We start from the raw sequence: 20,468 nt of genomic DNA on the forward strand, positions 1-20,468 counted from the left end.
GGCAGAGTGCAGCTGCTAGGCTACAGAAGGCTGGACTCCTGCACATCCATATGGCTACATCCCTGGTACAGAAGGCTGTGAGTAACTCTGGGGTGTAAGTGCAGGGAGTAAAATCTGTGTGAAGGGAGTGGGGTGTATCTCCTCCTCCTGTGTCCCAGACCAGCCTTCTGTTTTCAGTTCTGTCTCAGTTCGGTCTCAGCTCTGTTCAGTTCTGATTAACTTCTGTTTATACTGTGTCCCTCTGAGTGACTGTGTGTATCAATGTCAAGCAGAACAAAGGTCTTCTTAAACGCTGGTTGTCTGTTCTAAGTGTAACAACATGCCACTGGGTCCACTTTATGTGATGCTTGTATAACAATGGATCCATCTATGGCTATTACCAACTCACCTGCTCCTCCATGGGCCGCTGACATGGTAGGAGTTATGACGGACTTAACGTCAGAGTTAGCTTAGGCAAAGTCTCTAGACACCCTGGTACAGGTTATGGGTACAGCGGTGTCTGCACCCCCCACTTCACACCATTTACAGGACGGTACTCCTGAAGAGAGTCCGCCTCTCACAGGGTGGAATCTCTAATTTTGGCAGTCAGAAATATCCTCAATCTACCTGAGGATATAAGTCCTGCTTCCCAGGAGTGCAAATTATTTCATGGGCAAACACCTTCAACAGAGCTTTCAGCGGTCTGGATGGATAGGCAGTTCCAAATTCCAGGTCGGCTTCAGTCTAGCTATCTTTTTCCATCATCCATGTTGGAAAAGTGAGAAACACCTCCTCCTGTAGATTCGTTTATCTCCCGTCTCTAAGAAAACAGCATTTCCGGTACCGGGAGCTACTGTACTAAAATCGTAAGTTGGAGACAACACTAAGATCTATCTATACTGCAGCGGGAGCTCAACTTAGACCCACCCTTGTTACCGCCCGGGTTAACAAAGCTGTGGTTTGTTGGGCTGACCAGTTGATTACATTGGACTTGGACGTAATTCTGCTCTGGGAATTACCTACTAGCAGAACACATCCGTGAGACTGCAGTTTACCTGGGAGAAGCTTCTAAGGATATTGATTATCAGTATTTCTGCGTCTACTAATCGGGCTGCAGAGCCCTCTGGTTGCGTGCTTGGCAAGCGGACGCATAATCCAAGCGTGCGGGGGAGGGTTCACCATTCACTGGTGACATGCTTTTTGGCCTGGAATTGGACGAATGGATATCCCAAGCCACGGGGAGGTAAGTCTTCTTTCCTCCCATCTACTGCTTCGGCTCCCAGAAGATCTTACACTGGACCTTCGTTTCATTACTTTCCTGCGCCACATTACTTTTGTGGTAGAGCTAGAGGTGCTCCCACGCAAGCAAGAGGCGGCAGAGGTAGAGGTCGACCGCACACTGTTGCACGTCGACAGGAGCCTAAACCTGCTGAAGAATAGGTGGCATGACAGTCTTCCGTCCCACCTGGGGTCCCCTGCGGTGGGAGCCCGCTTGCAAAAATGTTAACAAGTTTGGAACCAAATCTCTTCAGTACCATGGATTTGCAGACCAATTTCCCTGGGCTACCGTATAGACTTCGAAGTCCCCCCTCCACCTCGGCTCTACACTGAGTCTGCCAATACCTGCAGACAAGGCCAGGGTTCTACAGGAGGCTATCCAGTCTCTAATAGTAATTGTGCTAGTTCTGGTTTCGGAGCATCAATGAGGTATGGGGGTTTACTCAAACCTGTTTGTAGTGCCCGAACCAGAGGGTTCGGTCAGGCCCATCTTAAACCTCTGGTCTTTAAACCTATATCTGAAGATGTATTGTTTCAAAAGGGATTCTCTGCAGTCCGTCATTGCGAGCTTGGAACCAGGGGAGTTCCTATTATCCCTGGATATGAAGGATGCCTATCTGCATGTTCCCATTTGGGAACCGCATCAAGCCTTCCTGCTGTTTACAATACTGCAGGATCTCTACCGATTTTGAGCATTGCTGTTCGGGTTATCCTCGGCTCCCCGCATCTTCCCAAGACTCATGTCAGTCATGATTGCTCTCCTTTGGTCAATGGGGGTGAACATAATCCCTTATTTGGACGACCTATTACTCAAGGCTACATCGGTAACCCTGCTCTCAGACCATGCCTTACTGTCATATCACACTTTAATCCAACACGGTTGGATAATCAATTTCAAGAAATCACATCTCATTCCAACCCAGAAACTCCTGTTTCTGGGCATGATCTTGGATACGACACAGGGGTTTTTCCTTCCGATAGACAAAGCCCGGGATTTCCGGTTGTTAGTTCAGTTGGTCCTCAGACCAAGGAAGGTTTCCCTACTTTTTTGTCTGCGTCTCTTGGACAAAATGGTAGCTGATTTCGAGGCACTACAGTTCGGACATTTCCACTCCTGAATATTTCAACTGGACCTCCTTTCACAAGGCTCAGGATCTCATCTGCTTCGACATCAACAGATCCGTCTGAACCCGGTTACCAGAGTGGCTCTCCTCTGGTGGACGCTATCTAACAATCTTTTAGCGGGCCGAAGATTCGAAGTGTGGGGCTGGATCATCGTAACAACGGATGCCAGCTTTCAGGGATGGGGAGCAGTAGTCCTCGATTATCTTGTTCAAGGTTGATGGTCCCCACTGGAACAGAAGTGGCCCATAAATGTGTTGGAACTCAGAGCAATTTATAAGCTCTGATAGAAGCAACAGAGCTTCTAAAGTCTCGTCCGGAGAGAGTTCAGTCTGACAATGCAATGGCCGTCGCTTACATCTACCGACAGGTAGGTCTTGAAGTCGCATGGCCATGCGAGAAGTAACTCAGATTCTCCGGTGGGCCGAAAATAAATTGGTAATCCTGTCAGCGGTATTCATCTCGGGTATGGACAACTGGGAAGCAGATTATCTAAATTGCTAGGACATTAATCTCGAGCAATGGAAGCTTAATCCAGACGTGTTCAACGCGTTTATTCGTCGATGGGAGTTTCCTCAAGTGGACCTCATGGCGTCCCAATTGAATCATCAGCTCCCAGTATACATGCCTCGTCGTCTTAAAAGAATAAAACACAAGTCGGCCTCTGTTTTTCTAGTGGCTCCAAACTATCCTCGGAAAAGTTAGTTCTCTGACCTTCGGTCCCTATTGGTAGACGACCCATGGCCCCTTACTCTGCGGCCGGATCTTCTACAGCAAGGTACTTTCGTCCACCCCAACTTAACGCAGCTGCGTTTAATGGGGTGGCTCTTGAAACCGATATCTTCAGATGTAGAGGTATTCCAGACTCGGTTATTCCCTCCATGCTGCGCGCTAGGAAGCCAGTTTTCGGCTGCGCATTATCATCATATCTGGCGTTCTTATATATCGTGGTGTTCCCGTTGGGGTCTTCCGTCTAGGATTTTTCGTTTGTTCCGGTTTCTGGTTTTTTGTTTGTTTTTTTCTCCTCCAGATAGGGATTGGATTCTGGCCTTCGTCTTGGAACTTTGAAAGGGGCAGGTCTCTGCCCTTTCCATTTTCTTTCAACGCAAATTGGCCCTCCTTCCTGAGGTGCAGACGTTTCTTCAGGAGTCTTGCATGTGCAGCCTCCTTTAGTACCTTCAGTAGCTCCTTGGGACTTGACCTTAGTGCTTCTGTTCCTTCAGTCGGCCATGTTCGAACCTTTTGGAAGAGGTTGATCTTAAGTGTTTGTCTTGGAAGACGGTCATCCTTGTGGCTCTAGCTTCGGCTTGTAGAGTTTCGGAATTGGGTGCTCTGTCCTATAAGCCACCTCACCTTGTGTTTCATGCTGATAGGACGGAACTTCGGACGGTAGCCGCCTTCCTTCCCAAGGTTGTGTCAGCTTTCCATTTCAACCAGCCTATGGTGGTTCCGTCATTGGTGGGGGACTCGGGTGATTATTCTACCTTGGTTGTGGTTAGAGCTCTCCGCATCTATGTTGCCAGGACAACGTCCCTCCGTAGTCAGTCGCTTTTTGTCCTCTATGATGCTGTTTGGAGGGGTTGGCCAGCGTCTAAGCAGACATTGGCAGGTTAGATCACGCTGACTATTCATCAGGCTTATGTTAGTGCTGACCATCGGCCTCCTTCGTCCACTTCGGCTCATTCCACACGTTCGGTGGGTGCGTCATGGGGGACCGGTAGGGGTGCCTCCACGTCACACTTGTCGTGCGGCCACTTGGTCTTCTGTTCACACATTTGTAGAATTTTACAGATTTGACAAGTTTGCTGCTTCGGCATCACGTTTTGGCTGCCTTGTTCTACAGGTTCCGCAGAGCGCTCCCGCCCGTGGGGAGAACTTAGGGACGTCCCCAGCGTAAGCGACCTCCAGTGTCCCCTAGTGGATGGAAGAGAAAATGGGATTTTGGTACCTACCGGTAAATCCTTTTCTGTGATTCCACAGGGGACACTGGACGCCCACCTCAGCGCTCTCTGCTTGCCTGTTCGGTTTGTTTCGTATGTTGTATGTTTTTATTGTGTTCTTCTCTCCCTTTTACTCTGCTTGTTCTCCATCTCCTCTCTGTATTCATTTTCTAAACTGAGGGCTGATGGGGCATAGAGGGGGAGGAGCTTCACACTTCTAGATTATTTAAAGTGCCGGCTCCAGTTATCCACGCCTCTATACCCCCAGCGTAAGCAACTCCAGTGTCCCCTGTGGAATCCGAGAAAAGGATTTACCGGTAGGTACCAAAATCCCATTTTTAGTTGCCCTTCATTGTACAGTCTCTAATGTAATAATAACCTTCTGGAGATATGGCCTCCAGAACTAAACACAGTATTGGAGATGAGGACGTACCAATGACCTATACAGTGGTATTATCACTTCTTTCTACTACTGATTCCTCTCCCTATGCACCAAGTATCTGACTTGCCTTCCTCATTGCTTTGTTACAATGTTTGCTTGCCTTTGTCACCTGAAATAGTGACTCCTAGATCCCTTTCCTCTTCAGTACTTTCCAGTATAGTGCCATTAATACTATATTTAGCCTTTATGTCACCTGAAATAGTGACTCCTAGATCCCTTTCCTCCTCAGTACTTTCCAGTATAGTGCCATTAATACTATATTTAGCCTTTGGATTTTTGAGACCCAAGTGCATGATCTTGCATTTTTTGGCATTAAACTGTAGTTGCCACATTCTGACCATTCCTCTAGTCTACCTAGATCATCAATCATTTGTATTACCCCTCCTGGTGTGTCTACCCTGTTGCATATCTTGTGTCATCTGCAGAAAGGCATAGTTTCCCTTCAATACCATTTGCAGTGTCGTAAATAAAGATATTAAAAAGCACTGGTCCCAGTACAGATCCCTGAGGTTCTCCACTGGTAACATTTCCCTCCTGAGACTGCACTGCGTTACTACAACTCTCTGTTTCCTATCCTGCAGCCATGATCTTATCCATTTAACTATCTATGTATCCAATTCCATGCTTTCCAGTTTATTTATCAGTCTGCGACGTGGAACAGTGTCAGAAGCCTTACTAAAGTCTAGATAAGCTATATCTATGGCCCCCCCTTTATCTATTTCCTTAGTCACCCAGTCAATACCCCCCCTAATTCTATTTCCTTAGTCACCCAGTCATGCCCCCCCTTTATCTATTTCCTTAGTCACCCAGTCATGCCCCCCTTTATCTATTTCCTTAGTCACCCAGTCATGCCCCCCCTTTATCTATTTCCTTAGTCATCCAGTCATGGCCCCCCCTTTATCTATTTCCTTAGTCACCCAGTCATGGCCCCCCCATATCTATTTCCTTAGTCACCCAGTCATGGCCCCCCCCTTTATCTATTTCCTTAGTCATCCAGTCATGCCCCCCCCTTTATCTATTTCCTTCGTCATCCAGTCATGCCCCCCCCTTTATCTATTTCCTTAGTCATCCAGTCATGGCCCCCCCTTTATCTATTTCCTTAGTCACCCAGTCATGGCCCCCACTATATCTATTTCCATAGTCACCCAGTCATGGCCCCCCCTTTATCTATTTCCATAGTCACCCAGTCATGGCCCCCCCTATATCTATTTCCATAGTCACCCAGTCATGGCCCCCCTTTATCTATTTCCTTAGTCACCCAGTCAAATAAGTCAATAAGATGTGTTTGACATGATCTCCCCCCAGTAAATCCATGCGGTTTGGGATCCTGCAAATTGTTGGATTTGAGATAATCCATGACTTTCTTTTAACAGTGTTTCCATCAATTTCCCTACTACTGATGTCAGGTCACTGGTCGGTAGTCACTGGTCGGTAGTCACTGGTCAGTAGCTGCTTGCCTCTTCCTTGCTTCCACTTTTGTGCAGTGGGACAATGTTTGCTCTTTTCCAGTCCTCTGGAATTACTCCAGTAGCTAGTGACTGGTTGAGTAATTCTGTTAATGGTGTTGCCAGCACCCCTTTAAGCTCGTTTAGTATCCTTGGATGTTTCCCATCTGGCCCCATTGATTGATCCACTTTCAGTTTTGAGAGTTCTGTTAGGATCTTCTCCTCTGTAAATGTGCTTGTTCCTACCTCATGTTTCTGATCACACCTGTAACTTACCTGTGGCCCCTTTCCCTCTCTCTCAGTAGTGAATACTGAACAAAAATAATTATTAAGATGATCAGCTATTACATTGTCTCCCTCTACAAGACTCCCTCTTTCTGTCTTTAGTCTATTTATTCCACCTTTTGTTTTTCTCCTTTCGCTTATATATTTTGAAAAAAGTTTTGCCTCCTTTACCCACTGACTATGCCATTTTCTCCTCAGCTTTTGCCTTTGCCCATCTGATTACTTTCTCATCCTCCTTCTGTTACAAGATACTCCTCTGTGTCCTCATTACTTTGCGTCTGCTTGTATTTCCTAAAGGCCATCTTTTTTGCATTCACAATACTCGCTACCTCTTTCCCAAACCACACTGGCTTCCTGTTCCTTGTGGTTTTCCTAACCCTTTTGATACAAAGGTCTGTTGCCTTTAATATTGCACTTTTTACATTTTCCCACCTCCCCTGCACTCCTTTCATGTTCCTCCACTCTGCCAAAGATTCACTTACACATCCTGGCAAAATCAGCCTTCCTAAAATCTAACACCTTTGTTGTATGGGGTGAGCCAGTATCTGTCTTTATTCTGAACCATACTGCTTGGTGATCACTGGATCCCAGGTTTTCACCCACTTTTACATCAGATATTCTGTCTCCATTTGTAAGTATTAAGACTAATATTGCGTCTTTCTGAGTGGGCTCCCTCACCAATTGCTGGAGGGAGGCTCCCGGCAATGAATTCAGGATGTCCCTACTTCTAGTGGAACTTGCCACAGACACCTCCCAGTTTATATCGGGTAGATTAAAATCTCCCATGATTATAACCTTAAAATCTCCCATGATTATATTCCGCGCTCTCAGCTCTGTCTCCTGAAGCCAAACAACTTTAATATATTTATATCTTTGCTCAAACCTCACACACAAACTCCCCTGACCACCTTCAGTGACCAAGATCCTGCTTCCGGGATAAGATTGAGAACATTCGATATAAAATATAACCCTCATTTCTTTTCCTACACCCGCAGACACTTTCTCTGCTGGTTTGCCCACAAAAGGAGAACGTTCCTGTCGACTGTAATATATATAGTTTACTAGGAGAATCTATATTCATATTACTCCATAGTAAACGTATGCAAGTATTCTATAGTTTGTGCCCATCAGACACTGCTACAATGTTACTGGTGATCCCACAATCCATATGGCAGCTGTATAAATGCGCAGAATGACTTCTTTCCTGCAATTGGTTTGTGAACGGATCCTACAGTGTAGATTAATTGCATAATAATTTGGTTTCATGCTATGGGTGAGGGAGAGATGTTACAAGTAATGGGTGTAAGGTAGTTGGTGAGTTATGTGATTGCTGCGGCCATATTGTTGTGGTCCAGCAATGTTGCAGCGTGACGAATTAGATGTGTAAATTGGGAGGAGATGATGATGAGAGTCAAGTTTGCTGCATAATTGCAAATAAAATACAAATAAAAAGATCTTTGTTGTAAAACACCTGGAGAGAGAGGAGGACCTTTTCAGTCTAATCAGTAAATCTCGGTGGATTATGCAGAATGAATTATTTATATAGATTACCGATTACAGATATAGTTATAATATAACACAGGGCAGATATACACTGCACTGCTTCTGGCTGGCCGGGTGTGCTGGTGCTTGTAGTTCTACACCAGCTGACAAGTCACAGGCTGTGTACGATTTGCGCACATATAGATTTATTCCTAGTGGTTGAGATCTGCAGATTTCCTACATCTAGCTGAATCCATACATATAGGCCTCAGTGTCGCAGTGCTAGAGGCGGATGATTAGGATACGATTATTCTCTACTCTCTCTCCCAGCTACGTGGATATGGTCAGTATAATGTAACGTAACGTAATGCTGCCATTCCTTATTACTTGTCCTATTACTTTGGCCCAAACAGTATACTGGACAAAAATTCTATTTTCAATACTTTTTCCAGTTGTTATAATCTCCTGTTAAATTGTGTCAAACTCTTGGCGGGCGCCATTTCCTCAGTGAGAATAATCATATTTGTGTCACAGCTGAATGTATAAGGGATGAGAAGGCGCCATCGCCGTCACCGCCTCAGGCAGCCGAGTTACCCGGCACATCCCCGGTTCTGCCCATCGCTCCCAGTCTACAGTACTATGAACATTTTTTTTTTTTTTTCAATTCTTCTGGTTTAATAAATTATATTTGAAAACTGAGAATCTGCCTGGTGGCTACAAAATAAATAGTAGCGTATGGAATATTTATAACTCCGGCCGATGGCTGCTGCTGGGATATTATTCTGTGTAATAGACTCTGATAATAAATTTGTGCACAGTGAAAACTAATTTTAGCGGATGATACAATGCGTGATTAGGCTGACCCCCGCGTGCTCCTTTGTCTGTGTGTGTGTACATGTTGCTCCTCTGTCTGTGTGTACATGCTGCTCCTCTGCCTGTGTGTGTGCATGCTGCTCCTCTGCCTGTGTGTGTACATGCTGCTCCTCTGCCTGTGTGTGTGCATGCTGCTCCTCTGTCTGTGTGTACATGCTGCTCCTGTGTGTGTGTGTGTGTACATGTTGCTCCTCTGTCTGTGTGTGTACATGCTGCTCCTCTGTCTGTGTGTACATGCTGCTCCTCTGTGTGTGTGTGTGTGTGTGTGTACATGTTGCTCCTCTGTCTGTGTGTGTACATGCTGCTCCTCTGTCTGTGTGTACATGCTGCTCCTCTGTCTGTGTGTACATGCTGCTCCTCTGTCTGTGTGTACATGCTGCTCCTCTGTCTGTGTGTACATGCTGCTCCTCTGTGTGTGTACATGCTGCTCCTGTGTGTGTGTACATGCTGCTCCTGTGTGTGTGTGTGTGTGTACATGTTGCTCCTCTGTCTGTGTGTGTGTACATGCTGCTCCTCTGTCTGTGTGTACATGCTGCTCCTCTGTGTGTGTACATGCTGCTCCTGTGTGTGTGTACATGCTGCTCCTCTGTGTGTGTACATGCTGCTCCTCTGTGTGTGTACATGCTGCTCCTCTGTGTGTGTACATGCTGCTCCTCTGTGTGTGTACATGCTGCTCCTCTGTGTGTGTACATGTTGCTCCTCTGTGTGTACATGCTGCTCCTCTGTGTGTGTACATGCTGCTCCTCTGTCTGTACATGCTGCTCCTCTGTGTGTGTGTGTGTGTGTGTACATGCTGCTCCTCTGTGTGTGTGTGTACATGCTGCTCCTCTGCGTGTGTGTACATGCTGCTCCTCTGCCTGTGTGTGTACATGCTGCTCCTCTGCCTGTGTGTGTACATGCTGCTCCTCTGCCTGTGTGTGTACATGCTGCTCCTCTGCCTGTGTGTGTACATGCTGCTCCTCTGCCTGTGTGTGTACATGCTGCTCCTCTGCCTGTGTGTGTACATGCTGCTCCTCTGCCTGTGTGTGTACATGCTGCTCCTCTGCCTGTGTGTGTACATGCTGCTCCTCTGCCTGTGTGTGTACATGCTGCTCCTCTGCCTGTGTGTGTACATGCTGCTCCTCTGCCTGTGTGTGTACATGCTGCTCCTCTGCCTGTGTGTGTACATGCTGCTCCTCTGTGTGTGTGTGTGTGTGTGTGTGTGTGTACATGCTGCTCCTCTGTGTGTGTGTGTGTGTGTACATGCTGCTCCTCTGTGTGTGTGTGTGTGTGTACATGCTGCTCCTCTGTGTGTGTGTGTGTGTGTGTGTGTGTGTGTACATGCTGCTATTCTGTGTGTGTGTGTGTGTACATGCTGCTATTCTGTGTGTGTGTACATGCTGCTCCTCTGTGTTTGTGTACATGCTGCTCCTCTGTGTGTGTGTACATGCTGCTCCTCTGTGTGTGTGTGTGTGTACATGCTGCTATTCTGTGTGTGTGTACATGCTGCTCCTCTGTGTGTGTGTACATGCTGCTCCTCTGTGTGTGTGTGTACATGCTGCTCCTCTGTGTGTGTGTGTACATGCTGCTCCTGTGTGTGTGTGTGTACATGCTGCTCCTGTGTGTGTGTGTGTGTACATGCTGCTCCTCTGTGTGTGTGTACATGCTGCTCCTCTGTGTGTGTGTGTACATGCTGCTCCTCTGTGTGTGTGTGTACATGCTGCTCCTCTGTGTGTGTGTGTGTGTGTGTGTGTGTGTGTGTGTACATGCTGCTCCTCTGTGTGTGTGTGTACATGCTGCTCCTCTGTGTGTGTGTGTGTGTACATGCTGCTCCTCTGTGTGTGTGTGTGTACATGCTGCTCCTCTGTGTGTGTGTGTGTGTACATGCTGCTCCTCTGTGTGTGTGTGTGTACATGCTGCTCCTCTGTGTGTGTGTGTGTGTGTGTGTGTGTGTGTGTGTGTACATGCTGCTCCTCTGTGTGTGTGTGTGTACATGCTGCTCCTCTGTGTGTGTGTGTGTACATGCTGCTCCTCTGCCTGTGTGTGTACATGCTGCTCCTCTGCCTGTGTGTGTACATGCTGCTCCTCTGCCTGTGTGTGTACATGCTGCTCCTCTGCCTGTGTGTGTACATGCTGCTCCTCTGCCTGTGTGTGTACATGCTGCTCCTCTGCCTGTGTGTGTACATGCTGCTCCTCTGCCTGTGTGTGTACATGCTGCTCCTCTGCCTGTGTGTGTACATGCTGCTCCTCTGCCTGTGTGTGTACATGCTGCTCCTCTGCCTGTGTGTGTACATGCTGCTCCTCTGCCTGTGTGTGTACATGCTGCTCCTCTGCCTGTGTGTGTACATGCTGCTCCTCTGCCTGTGTGTGTACATGCTGCTCCTCTGCCTGTGTGTGTACATGCTGCTCCTCTGCCTGTGTGTGTACATGCTGCTCCTCTGCCTGTGTGTGTACATGCTCCTCCTCTGCCTGTGTGTGTACATGCTCCTCCTCTGCCTGTGTGTGTACATGCTCCTCCTCTGCGTGTGTGTGTACATGCTCCTCCTCTGTGTGTGTGTGTACATGCTGCTCCTCTGTGTGTGTGTGTGTACATGCTGCTCCTCTGTGTGTGTGTGTGTACATGCTGCTCCTCTGTGTGTGTGTACATGCTGCTCCTCTGTGTGTGTGTGTGTACATGCTGCTCCTCTGTGTGTGTGTGTGTGTGTACATGCTGCTCCTCTGTGTGTGTGTGTGTGTGTACATGCTGCTCCTCTGTGTGTGTGTCTGTGTGTGTGTGTACATGCTGCTCCTCTGTGTGTGTCTGTGTGTGTGTGTACATGCTGCTCCTCTGTGTGTGTGTACATGCTGCTCCTCTGTGTGTGTGTGTGTACATGCTGCTCCTCTGTGTGTGTGTGTGTACATGCTGCTCCTCTGTGTGTGTACATGCTGCTCCTCTGTGTGTGTACATGCTGCTCCTCTGTGTGTGTACATGCTGCTCCTCTGTGTGTGTGTGTGTGTACATGCTGCTCCTCTGTGTGTGTGTGTACATGCTGCTCCTCTGTGTGTGTGTGTGTACATGCTGCTCCTCTGTGTGTGTGTGTGTGTACATGCTGCTCCTCTGTGTGTGTGTGTACATGCTGCTCCTCTGTGTGTGTGTGTACATGCTGCTCCTCTGTGTGTGTGTGTACATGCTGCTCCTCTGTGTGTGTGTGTGTACATGCTGCTCCTCTGTGTGTGTACATGCTGCTCCTCTGTGTGTGTGTGTACATGCTGCTCCTCTGTGTGTGTGTACATGCTGCTCCTCTGTGTGTGTGTGTGTACATGCTGCTCCTCTGTGTGTGTGTGTGTACATGCTGCTCCTCTGTGTGTGTGTGTATGTACATGCTGCTATTCTGTGTGTGTACATGCTGCTCCTCTGTGTGTGTCTGTGTGTACATGCTGCTCCTCTGTGTGTGTGTGTGTGTGTGTGTACATGCTGCTCCTCTGTGTGTGTGTGTGTGTGTGTGTGTACATGCTGCTCCTCTGTGTGTGTGTTTGTGTGTGTACATGCTGCTCCTCTGCCTGTGTGTTTGTGTGTGTACATGCTGCTCCTCTGCCTGTGTGTGTACATGCTGCTCCTCTGCCTCTGTGTGTCTGTGCGTGCATCGGCCCCTGTGTGTGTCTGTCTTACACAGCCTGGTGGGGTGCGTGGCGTGTGCAGCCTGGTGGGGTGCGTGGCGTGTGCAGCCTGGTGGGGTGCGTGGCGTGTGCAGCCTGGTGGGGTGCGTGGCGTGTGTAGCCTGGTGGGGTGCGTGGCTTATTTGTTCTTATTTAGTTCCCAGAGGGTCCGGTTATAGAGCAACATTAAACATCCGATGTGGGAACAGGGTATAATCTCTCTCCTATACTGGAAGCCACTGGTTTGTCCCAGCTATGTTTGTTTATGGGTAACAAATCCTATGTAGAAGTGACGTCACAAAGGGCAGAGAGCTGTGCGGTCTAAGGGCCATTTGTATACTTAGTACAAGGTTTGCAGACAGTGTGTAGTCTGAGAAAGTTGTGTATGTTCTGCGCTCTCCTCCTAACCTTTATCCTTGTCTTGCCTTTGCAGGAATGGGATAGCGAGCTGCCGAATGAGGACGGAGAGCGAGCCAGCCTGCGGTTCTCCAGTAGTCAGCAGCGACCCCAAAGAGGACCACAATTACAGCAGCGCCAAATCCACTAATAAACGGAGCTCGTCCCCCACCAGTGACTCGGTCTCCTCCTCCTCTGCCGATGACCATTTTGAGTTTGCAGCCAAAGTCTGCCGGGACGGCAGCGACATCAGCTTCCAGAGCCACGAAAGTTATAGCGAGACGGAGGAGGATGACAAGAAACTGGCCAAGAAAGACGCCAGGGATTCCCTGGGCGACAGCGGTTATTCCTCGCAGCACAAGAAAAAACAGCACTTGCTGAAGGTGCGACGGATCCCCAGCGACGCCCTGCCGCTGAAAAAGAGACGCACAGAAAAGCCGCCTGAAAGCGATGACGAGGAGATGAAAGAGGCGGCCGGGTCACTCTTGCACTTGGCGGGGATCCGGTCTTGTTTGAATAACATCACCAATCGGACGGCTAAGGGGCAGAAGGACAAAGAAACTGCTAAAAATTAGAGGAAATAATTAAATTCTTTGAACTTTTGAAACAGTTTCTTTACGCACGTCAGGTGAATTCTAATGATTTTGTGGCAATATCAACAATTTTCTTTTCTCCCTTTTTTTTATTTTCATTTTTTTAATTTTTTTTTCTATTTTTTGGGGGATGGGGGGGGACCCTTAAAGTGTTTTATTTTTTAAAGGATATTGAAGCCATAGAACTCAGCCAACTTGCAAATGCTTTTCATTTACCGAAGGAAAAATAATTCAGAAGCCAAAATCAGTCGCACTCCCCAAGCACCCAGACGGGTTGTTAGATGTCGGTGACAATGGCACAGTCCTACACTAAAGGGTAGGGGGACGGGCCCAGATTCAAAACAGAAAATAAATTACAGCCTTTGTTTTAACTGTACACAGACAAGAGATACAGTAACGGAGTATTGCCACTTGCTGTAGAAGTCAAGCACTGAATTCACTGTGCTAAACATCACACAGTATACACCCTACAACAACTTCACCTCTACCATGCTAATGGAATGGAGCGCAGCGGGATAAGATGCTGTTGCCATGGGGTTTCCTGTACAATCCTTACATTTTGTATTCTGGAAATTAAGCAAGTGGTCAGCAAACAGGTCCAGGACCACCCCACAGATAACGGATTGAGGCAAATGATCTGTGTCAACCGCGGCACAGCGTAACAAAACTACTTCTGTCTTTTAACTGCCAGATTGGAATAAATGGATGTGTCCTTTAACTGCCAGCAAGGCAAGGATTCCACCCTCCTGCATAATTTGCAGGAAGGATAAAGAGAAAACGCTACAGTACAAGCGCCGCAGGAACTGCCTCAAGTATTACACTGTTCAGAAGCATATTATTACCTGGATGAAGCAAGGCCGGTCTCCGCACAGGCACTGGGGGGATTTACACGGTGGTGCATGGGCTCTTATACAAATAAGGTTTTTGGGGCTTATTTTTTTATTTTATTATTATTGTTTTTTTTTATTTTTAATCAAAGACAAAACAGCAGTTCTTGTAAGGTAAATAATGTATTTAGCATGACGCATGAATTATTTTCATATAAATATAGAAAATAGAGAAAAAGGCAACACCTCTAATTTTTAGGCCAAGGGCCACGGACTTCATTTCCCCCTTTTTTTTTTTTTTTTTTTTAATTTCAAATTTATTTTTATTTAATTTTTTCTTTGTGGAAGCAGGTTTTTAAGGTCTAGCCTTCTTCAGGGACAAACATTTGACTGTTGGGGAACTTTCTCTGCAATATAATAATAATTACAATTGTCATTCTCTGGTAGGGCTTGGATGGTTGAACTTAAACTGCCTTGTCTGCACATTCAGCCCCCACGCCCCTACTGTGCTTCTCTGTTTATATATAATGTCTTTTTCTCCTTTCTGTCTACATGGAATAATACAAGGCAATAATTTGTTGGCAAACTGAGTAGTGACTGTCTGCTGGGGTGTTACGGGGGCGCCTGCCCCATCTGATCGGGGTGACGTCCGTGGCACATTGTCTAGAGTCGGCCTGGCTATGTGGGTGTGCGGTGCTTGGAATCGAACATTTTATAGCGTTAATTATGTTTGCGTTCAGTGCGATCCCATTCCCCTGTCTGACTATAATGCCCGCTTCCATTTTTGTATTGTCTGTGACCCCCAGATTATTATATTTTTCCCCCTATTTCAGTGTTTGATGAATTGCTACGGACCGCGCTGATGAGCTCCATGTGCTAAACAATTAGAGTGAAATTAAAAAATATATATATATTTTTCTATAAAACTCTTCAGTCTGAGGACGTACACAGAGGATTGTATTTACCTGTATATTTAACTTAAAGGGGCTTCTCCAGCTCCGGAGGACGCTATAGTCTCAAGAGAGGATGTTTTTTTGTTTTTGTTTTTTCAGCTGCCCATAGAACAGATTTGTACAGATACAGATCCGAGCTTACTTCTTGTGGTACCCAATTGTCACAAAATACATGTCTGAAGGGGGGCGTACAGTTTATTAACCATTACCCAGTGGTCAGCTCATCAGGAAGATGTGTGTGTATATATACATTTTGCCTAAGGCACCATAGTACGCCTGATATTACCCAGCTCTGCAACACACAAATGCATTTTAGATTAGAATTTTGGAAGTTTGCGTTTTACTGACGCTCCGTGTTGGCAGAGCCTTTGCAGCCGCACGTTTGGCGCAGACTCTACCAGCTGTCGTGTTTGGCCGAAGGCTTAAAGCTTGTGAACGCATAAACCGTCTGCACAGCTGATACATACGTTGTGTGGGAGGTGAATGCGCTCGCCGCCACTGCCCAACCCTCACTGAGATACTGGTGCTATTGATGTCTATAGATCATTGATCAGTAGCTCTGGATTTGATGCTAGTGCACAGCTTCCAGTATTATATGCATTGGAAACTTTTAGGTCGCAAAAATAATTTCCTGAGTATCACTGCCGACAGGGGAAGACGTCGAGTGCTGCAAATAAGCCTCTGTCCCTTCTCTCACCGGCGTTCCCTTGTCCTGTGCCTGGGAAAGCTTTCGCCATGGCTCCGTCTGCGCTGTTGCACCAATATGTGGGGTAAACGCTTCCAGCCATGCCTCCCTCCTAGCGGCCTCAGGTTACACACACAGCCTCACAATGCCTCTCACCAGCCGCTTCAGTCACTTTGTTTTTTTCACATCTATATATTTTTATTTTAGTAGTGTTGTTATTGCATAGGTTCTGTATAAACTACCCACTGCCCGAGGGAGGGGGGGAGCCAATCGCAACTTCTGCGACACCATGTGCCAATTCCTGAACAGCCAGTCCTCAGGGCACATGTACATAAGCATACCCAAAACTGCCAGGTGGTGTGTGTTACTACGTGTCACTGCCTTCGCTGTCCTGGCGCTGACATGTTAGTCTTACTTTATACAGATGCTTTAATAGGACAGGCTGAAGGTACTTGGCTGTTAGTAGTGATAAAATATTGTATGTTTTTATAAGAGAGTACTCCTGTGTCCTGACGGCTGCGGACACTCTACCAGAGCGCAAATAACGCTGCTTCTATCGCTAATAAGCCCTGGTTATAACTGATGTATCTTTTTCCTTTTAGACTTTCTTTTGATAGTTTCTCTGGCAAAAAAAAGTAATGAATAAAAATATACCTTTTAATAAAGGAGAAATGTCCGCTCCACAGACTACCCATGACCCCACGTATTGTGTGACCCCACGTATTGTGTTTTCATGGTAGACTATTGGGTGTAATGTTTATACCCATTGGGTAATGTTTATACCCATTGGGTGTTTTCCACTGGCAGCTGTTTACCCCACAGTATAGGGAGGGCAGCATGCAGCCGTCAGCGCCTTGGTCTTCCTACATATTGTGTGGCTTCAGGCGTTGCATAGTCTTAGGGTGCCAAATTGTATAAAAAAGAAAATGCCCACAACCCATGTGCTTTACCAGTATATGTAGATTTGCGCAAAAGTAGGCACATCATAAAATGGCATTTGCACTTTTATTGGTTGGTGGTGACAAGGAGAGCTGTGTGCGAGGGCAGCCGGTCAATTGACCACACACTACCTCTGTGTTTATCACAGTTTGGCAGCTGTCTGATAAAGTCATTTGGGGGGGGGGGTGCAAGTTATAGACCGATGCCATCTGTGCCAATTGTTTTCATCTGCAAAGGTGCTGCCGCTGTCATAAACGTCTACCCTCCACGATGGGAAAATTGTAATCTGCTTTTTGTTCTGCCACTCCTGTGTTGTACGGCTTCCTGCCACTCCTGTGTTGTACGGCTCCCTGCCACTCCCGTGTTGTACGGCTTCCTGCCACTCCCGTGTTGTACGGCTTCCTGCCTCTCCCGTGTTGTACGGCTTCCTGCCTCTCCCGTGTTGTACGGCTTCCTGTCTCTCCCGTGTTGTACGGCTTCCTGCCTCTCCCGTGTTGTACGGCTTCCTGCCTCTCCCGTGTTGTACGGCTTCCTGCCTCTCCCGTGTTGTACGGCTTCCTGCCTCTCCCGTGTTGTACGGCTTCCTGCCTCTCCCGTGTTGTACGGCTTCCTGCCTCTCCCGTGTTGTGCGGCTTCCTGCCTCTCCCGTGTTGTGCGGCTTCCTGCCTCTCCCGTGTTGTGCGGCTTCCTGCCTCTCCCGTGTTGTGCGGCTTCCTGCCTCTCCCGTGTTGTGCGGCTTCCTGCCTCTCCCGTGTTGTGCGGCTTCCTGCCTCTCCCGTGTTGTGCGGCTCCCTGCCTCTCCCGTGTTGTACGGCTCCCTGCCTCTCCCGTGTTGTACGGCTCCCTGCCTCTCCCGTGTTGTACGGCTCCCTGCCTCTCCCGTGTTGTACGGCTCCCTGCCTCTCCCGTGTTGTACGGCTCCCTGCCTCTCCCGTGTTGTACGGCTCCCTGCCTCTCCCGTGTTGTACGGCTCCCTGCCTCTCCCGTGTTGTACGGCTCCCTGCCTCTCCCGTGTTGTACGGCTCCCTGCCTCTCCCGTGTTGTACGGCTCCCTGCCTCTCCCGTGTTGTACGGCTCCCTGCCTCTCCCGTGTTGTACGGCTCCCTGCCTCTCCCGTGTTGTACGGCTCCCTGCCTCTCCCGTGTTGTACGGCTCCCTGCCTCTCCCGTGTTGTACGGCTTCCTGCCATTGGGTACCATTTTCATTTACAGATATTTTTCTAGAAACATACTGCGATTCACTGCCAACAATCCGGCTCGTTCATTCATCCCGTCTGCTCGCCATCACTCCATAGCGGAGACCGTAAGCTGTGTCAGTGTTCCATGACCTGATCGTGTAATAGGGTCTGTGAGCAGGAAACACCCCAGCCTCACTCACTACATCAAGTTTTTCTGATATTAAAAACTGTTTGTGAGATAATATTGTGTGTATGTCTGTATGGGAAGCATTTTACACTTGTAGATTTTTATTTTATGGACTCTGTAACATTTCTAAGATTTTTTTTTTATTATTATTATTTTGTTAAGTGATAAAGCAATCAAAAAAAAAAACAGGATTGATATGGTTAACCTGTGCACTGCCAGAGCGCCCTGCGTTGCATGGGGTAAGCTGCCCCTGCAGGATGACAGGGTGGTTGGTTCATCGCCCTCCTGTGGAGGATCCGGGGGCTGCATGCAACATTTTGCACTGCAATTAGCTTCAGGACCCTCTGGAGCAGTGAAGGGATATATATATATATATATATATATATATATATAATATGTATATGTATATATGTATATATATATATATATATATATATATGTATATATATATATATATATATATATATATATACTCAATCATGTGTTTGCATCCAGTCTGGCCAACAAGCCAGAAGAGTGCAGTGGAGAAAAATGCTATATTTCTTTTCTGTAAGAGTGTAGCTGCTGGATACCTGTGATGAGAAGGACTGCACCACGCCAGCTGTATTTTCTGTTCCGGTAAAGGAGCAGACAGAAAGTGAGTGCAGTCACGCGGTCGTTGACTAAGTACAAAGTTGATTTAAATGCATCATTTTCTGCATTTTACATTTTCTTGATGTGTAATCATATTGCCAAAGAACCAATTTCATCAATTAATGTAAATAACACTTCCCCAAAATCTACCATAACGTTTCTGTGATGTATTGTCTTCCAGTTGCAATAAAAATTTACTGAGTTGCATCAATTTTCTAAGTAGTTGTCTCTTTTTACATTGTGACTGGGGTTACACTTAGCGCTGTGTGCTGCTCGTTGTTACAGCGAGTTCCACATCGCATAGGCCCCAGAGGGCCACAAGCTTTCACCACTAAACCCCAATACTTCTATTTGTAGGTCTGAAAATACATTGTTCAGTGTTGCCCAGAATGGCTGGATCTATCTTCCCTCATGGAAATGGGAAGAGACCAGTTATTTTATTGTCAGTCTGTGCCTAGTGTATAGTATAGTACTGATTTCTATAGTAGCATGCCTACACATTGGTGGTGTAATACTGAGCAATAACATTGCATGTTGTTCTGGTTTGAGGCCTTGTAGTGGGAATGGCGTTATCTTGACCACAACTTTGCTTTGAATGCACCTGTGACCGAATGACCTCGCCAGGTGATCAGATTATTTTCATCCCACTGGATCTTGGAGTATTAGGGATTCCCTTGTACCGCCAGGCACGCAGTGGGTGTGTAACTTGCCACCACAACCAAATTCCTACGATTGGCGCTTGGAATAGCTTACTTTCACCCAGGCTCCTATGTCGGCACATGGAACCGCCTACTTCTGGGTGTGGGCGCTGTGCGGATAGTGTCTGCTAATTCCCACTGGTCCCTCACCATGGACCAGTCTCTGCAGGGTAGCTGGCATAGGGCTTTAGCTTGGAGACACTGGGCTCTGTCCAGAACAGCTGGAGAACGGAACAGCGCTTTACGTTATTCTTTTAGTCACAGGATACAAGTAGATGCGTTGTCTTATAGCAAGATGTTTATTGCTCATCATCTTAAGACAATTCCTCCTCAGCATACAGGTGGTGATCAGAAGTACAGACCGCTCTGAGAGTCACTATATCTATACACACAGGGCTCATAGGCCCTCTTTATATCCCATTACACACGGGGCTCATAGGCCCTCTTTATATCCCATTCTTACACACGGGGATCATAGGCCCTCTTTATATCCCATTCTTACACACGGGGATCATAGGCCCTCTTTATATCCCATTCTTACACACGGGGCTCATAGGCCCTCTATATATCCCATTCTTACACACAGGGCTCATAGGCCCTCTTTATATCCCATTCTTACACACGGGGCTCATAGGCCCTCTTTATATCCCACTCTTATACGCGGGGCTCATAGACCCTCTTTATCCCATTCTTACACACACGGGGCTCATAGGCCCTCTTTATATCCCATTCTTACACACGGGGCTCATAGGCCCTCTTTATATCCCATTCTTACACACGGGGCTCATAGCCATATCCCATTCTTACACACACGGGGCTCATAGGCCCTCTTTATATCCCATTCTTACACACGGGGCTCATAGGCCCTCTTTATATCCCATTCTTACACACGGGGCTCATAGGCCCTCTTTATATCCCA

General features: G+C 47.2%; 1 protein-coding gene across 4 annotated transcripts in view; it reads left to right on the plus strand.

The window, feature by feature from the left end:
* FOXN3 (forkhead box N3) overlaps positions 1 to 13,433 on the plus strand; it is a 214,324-nt gene extending 200,891 nt beyond the window's left edge. For all 4 annotated transcript variants that reach the window (XM_088462515.1, XM_088462516.1, XM_088462514.1 and 1 more), the window contains one exon: positions 12,895 to 13,433. In XM_088462515.1, coding sequence (XP_088318641.1) covers positions 12,895 to 13,432 — 538 coding nt within the window. In that variant the 3' untranslated portion in view covers position 13,433. The remainder of the gene's footprint in view (positions 1 to 12,894) is intronic.
* The last annotated feature ends 7,035 nt before the right edge of the window (positions 13,434 to 20,468 follow it).

The sequence above is a fragment of the Taudactylus pleione genome, unplaced genomic scaffold (assembly GCF_031769625.1).
Source record: "Taudactylus pleione unplaced genomic scaffold, aTauple2 ptg001254l, whole genome shotgun sequence".
Taxonomy (NCBI): domain Eukaryota; kingdom Metazoa; phylum Chordata; class Amphibia; order Anura; family Myobatrachidae; genus Taudactylus; species Taudactylus pleione.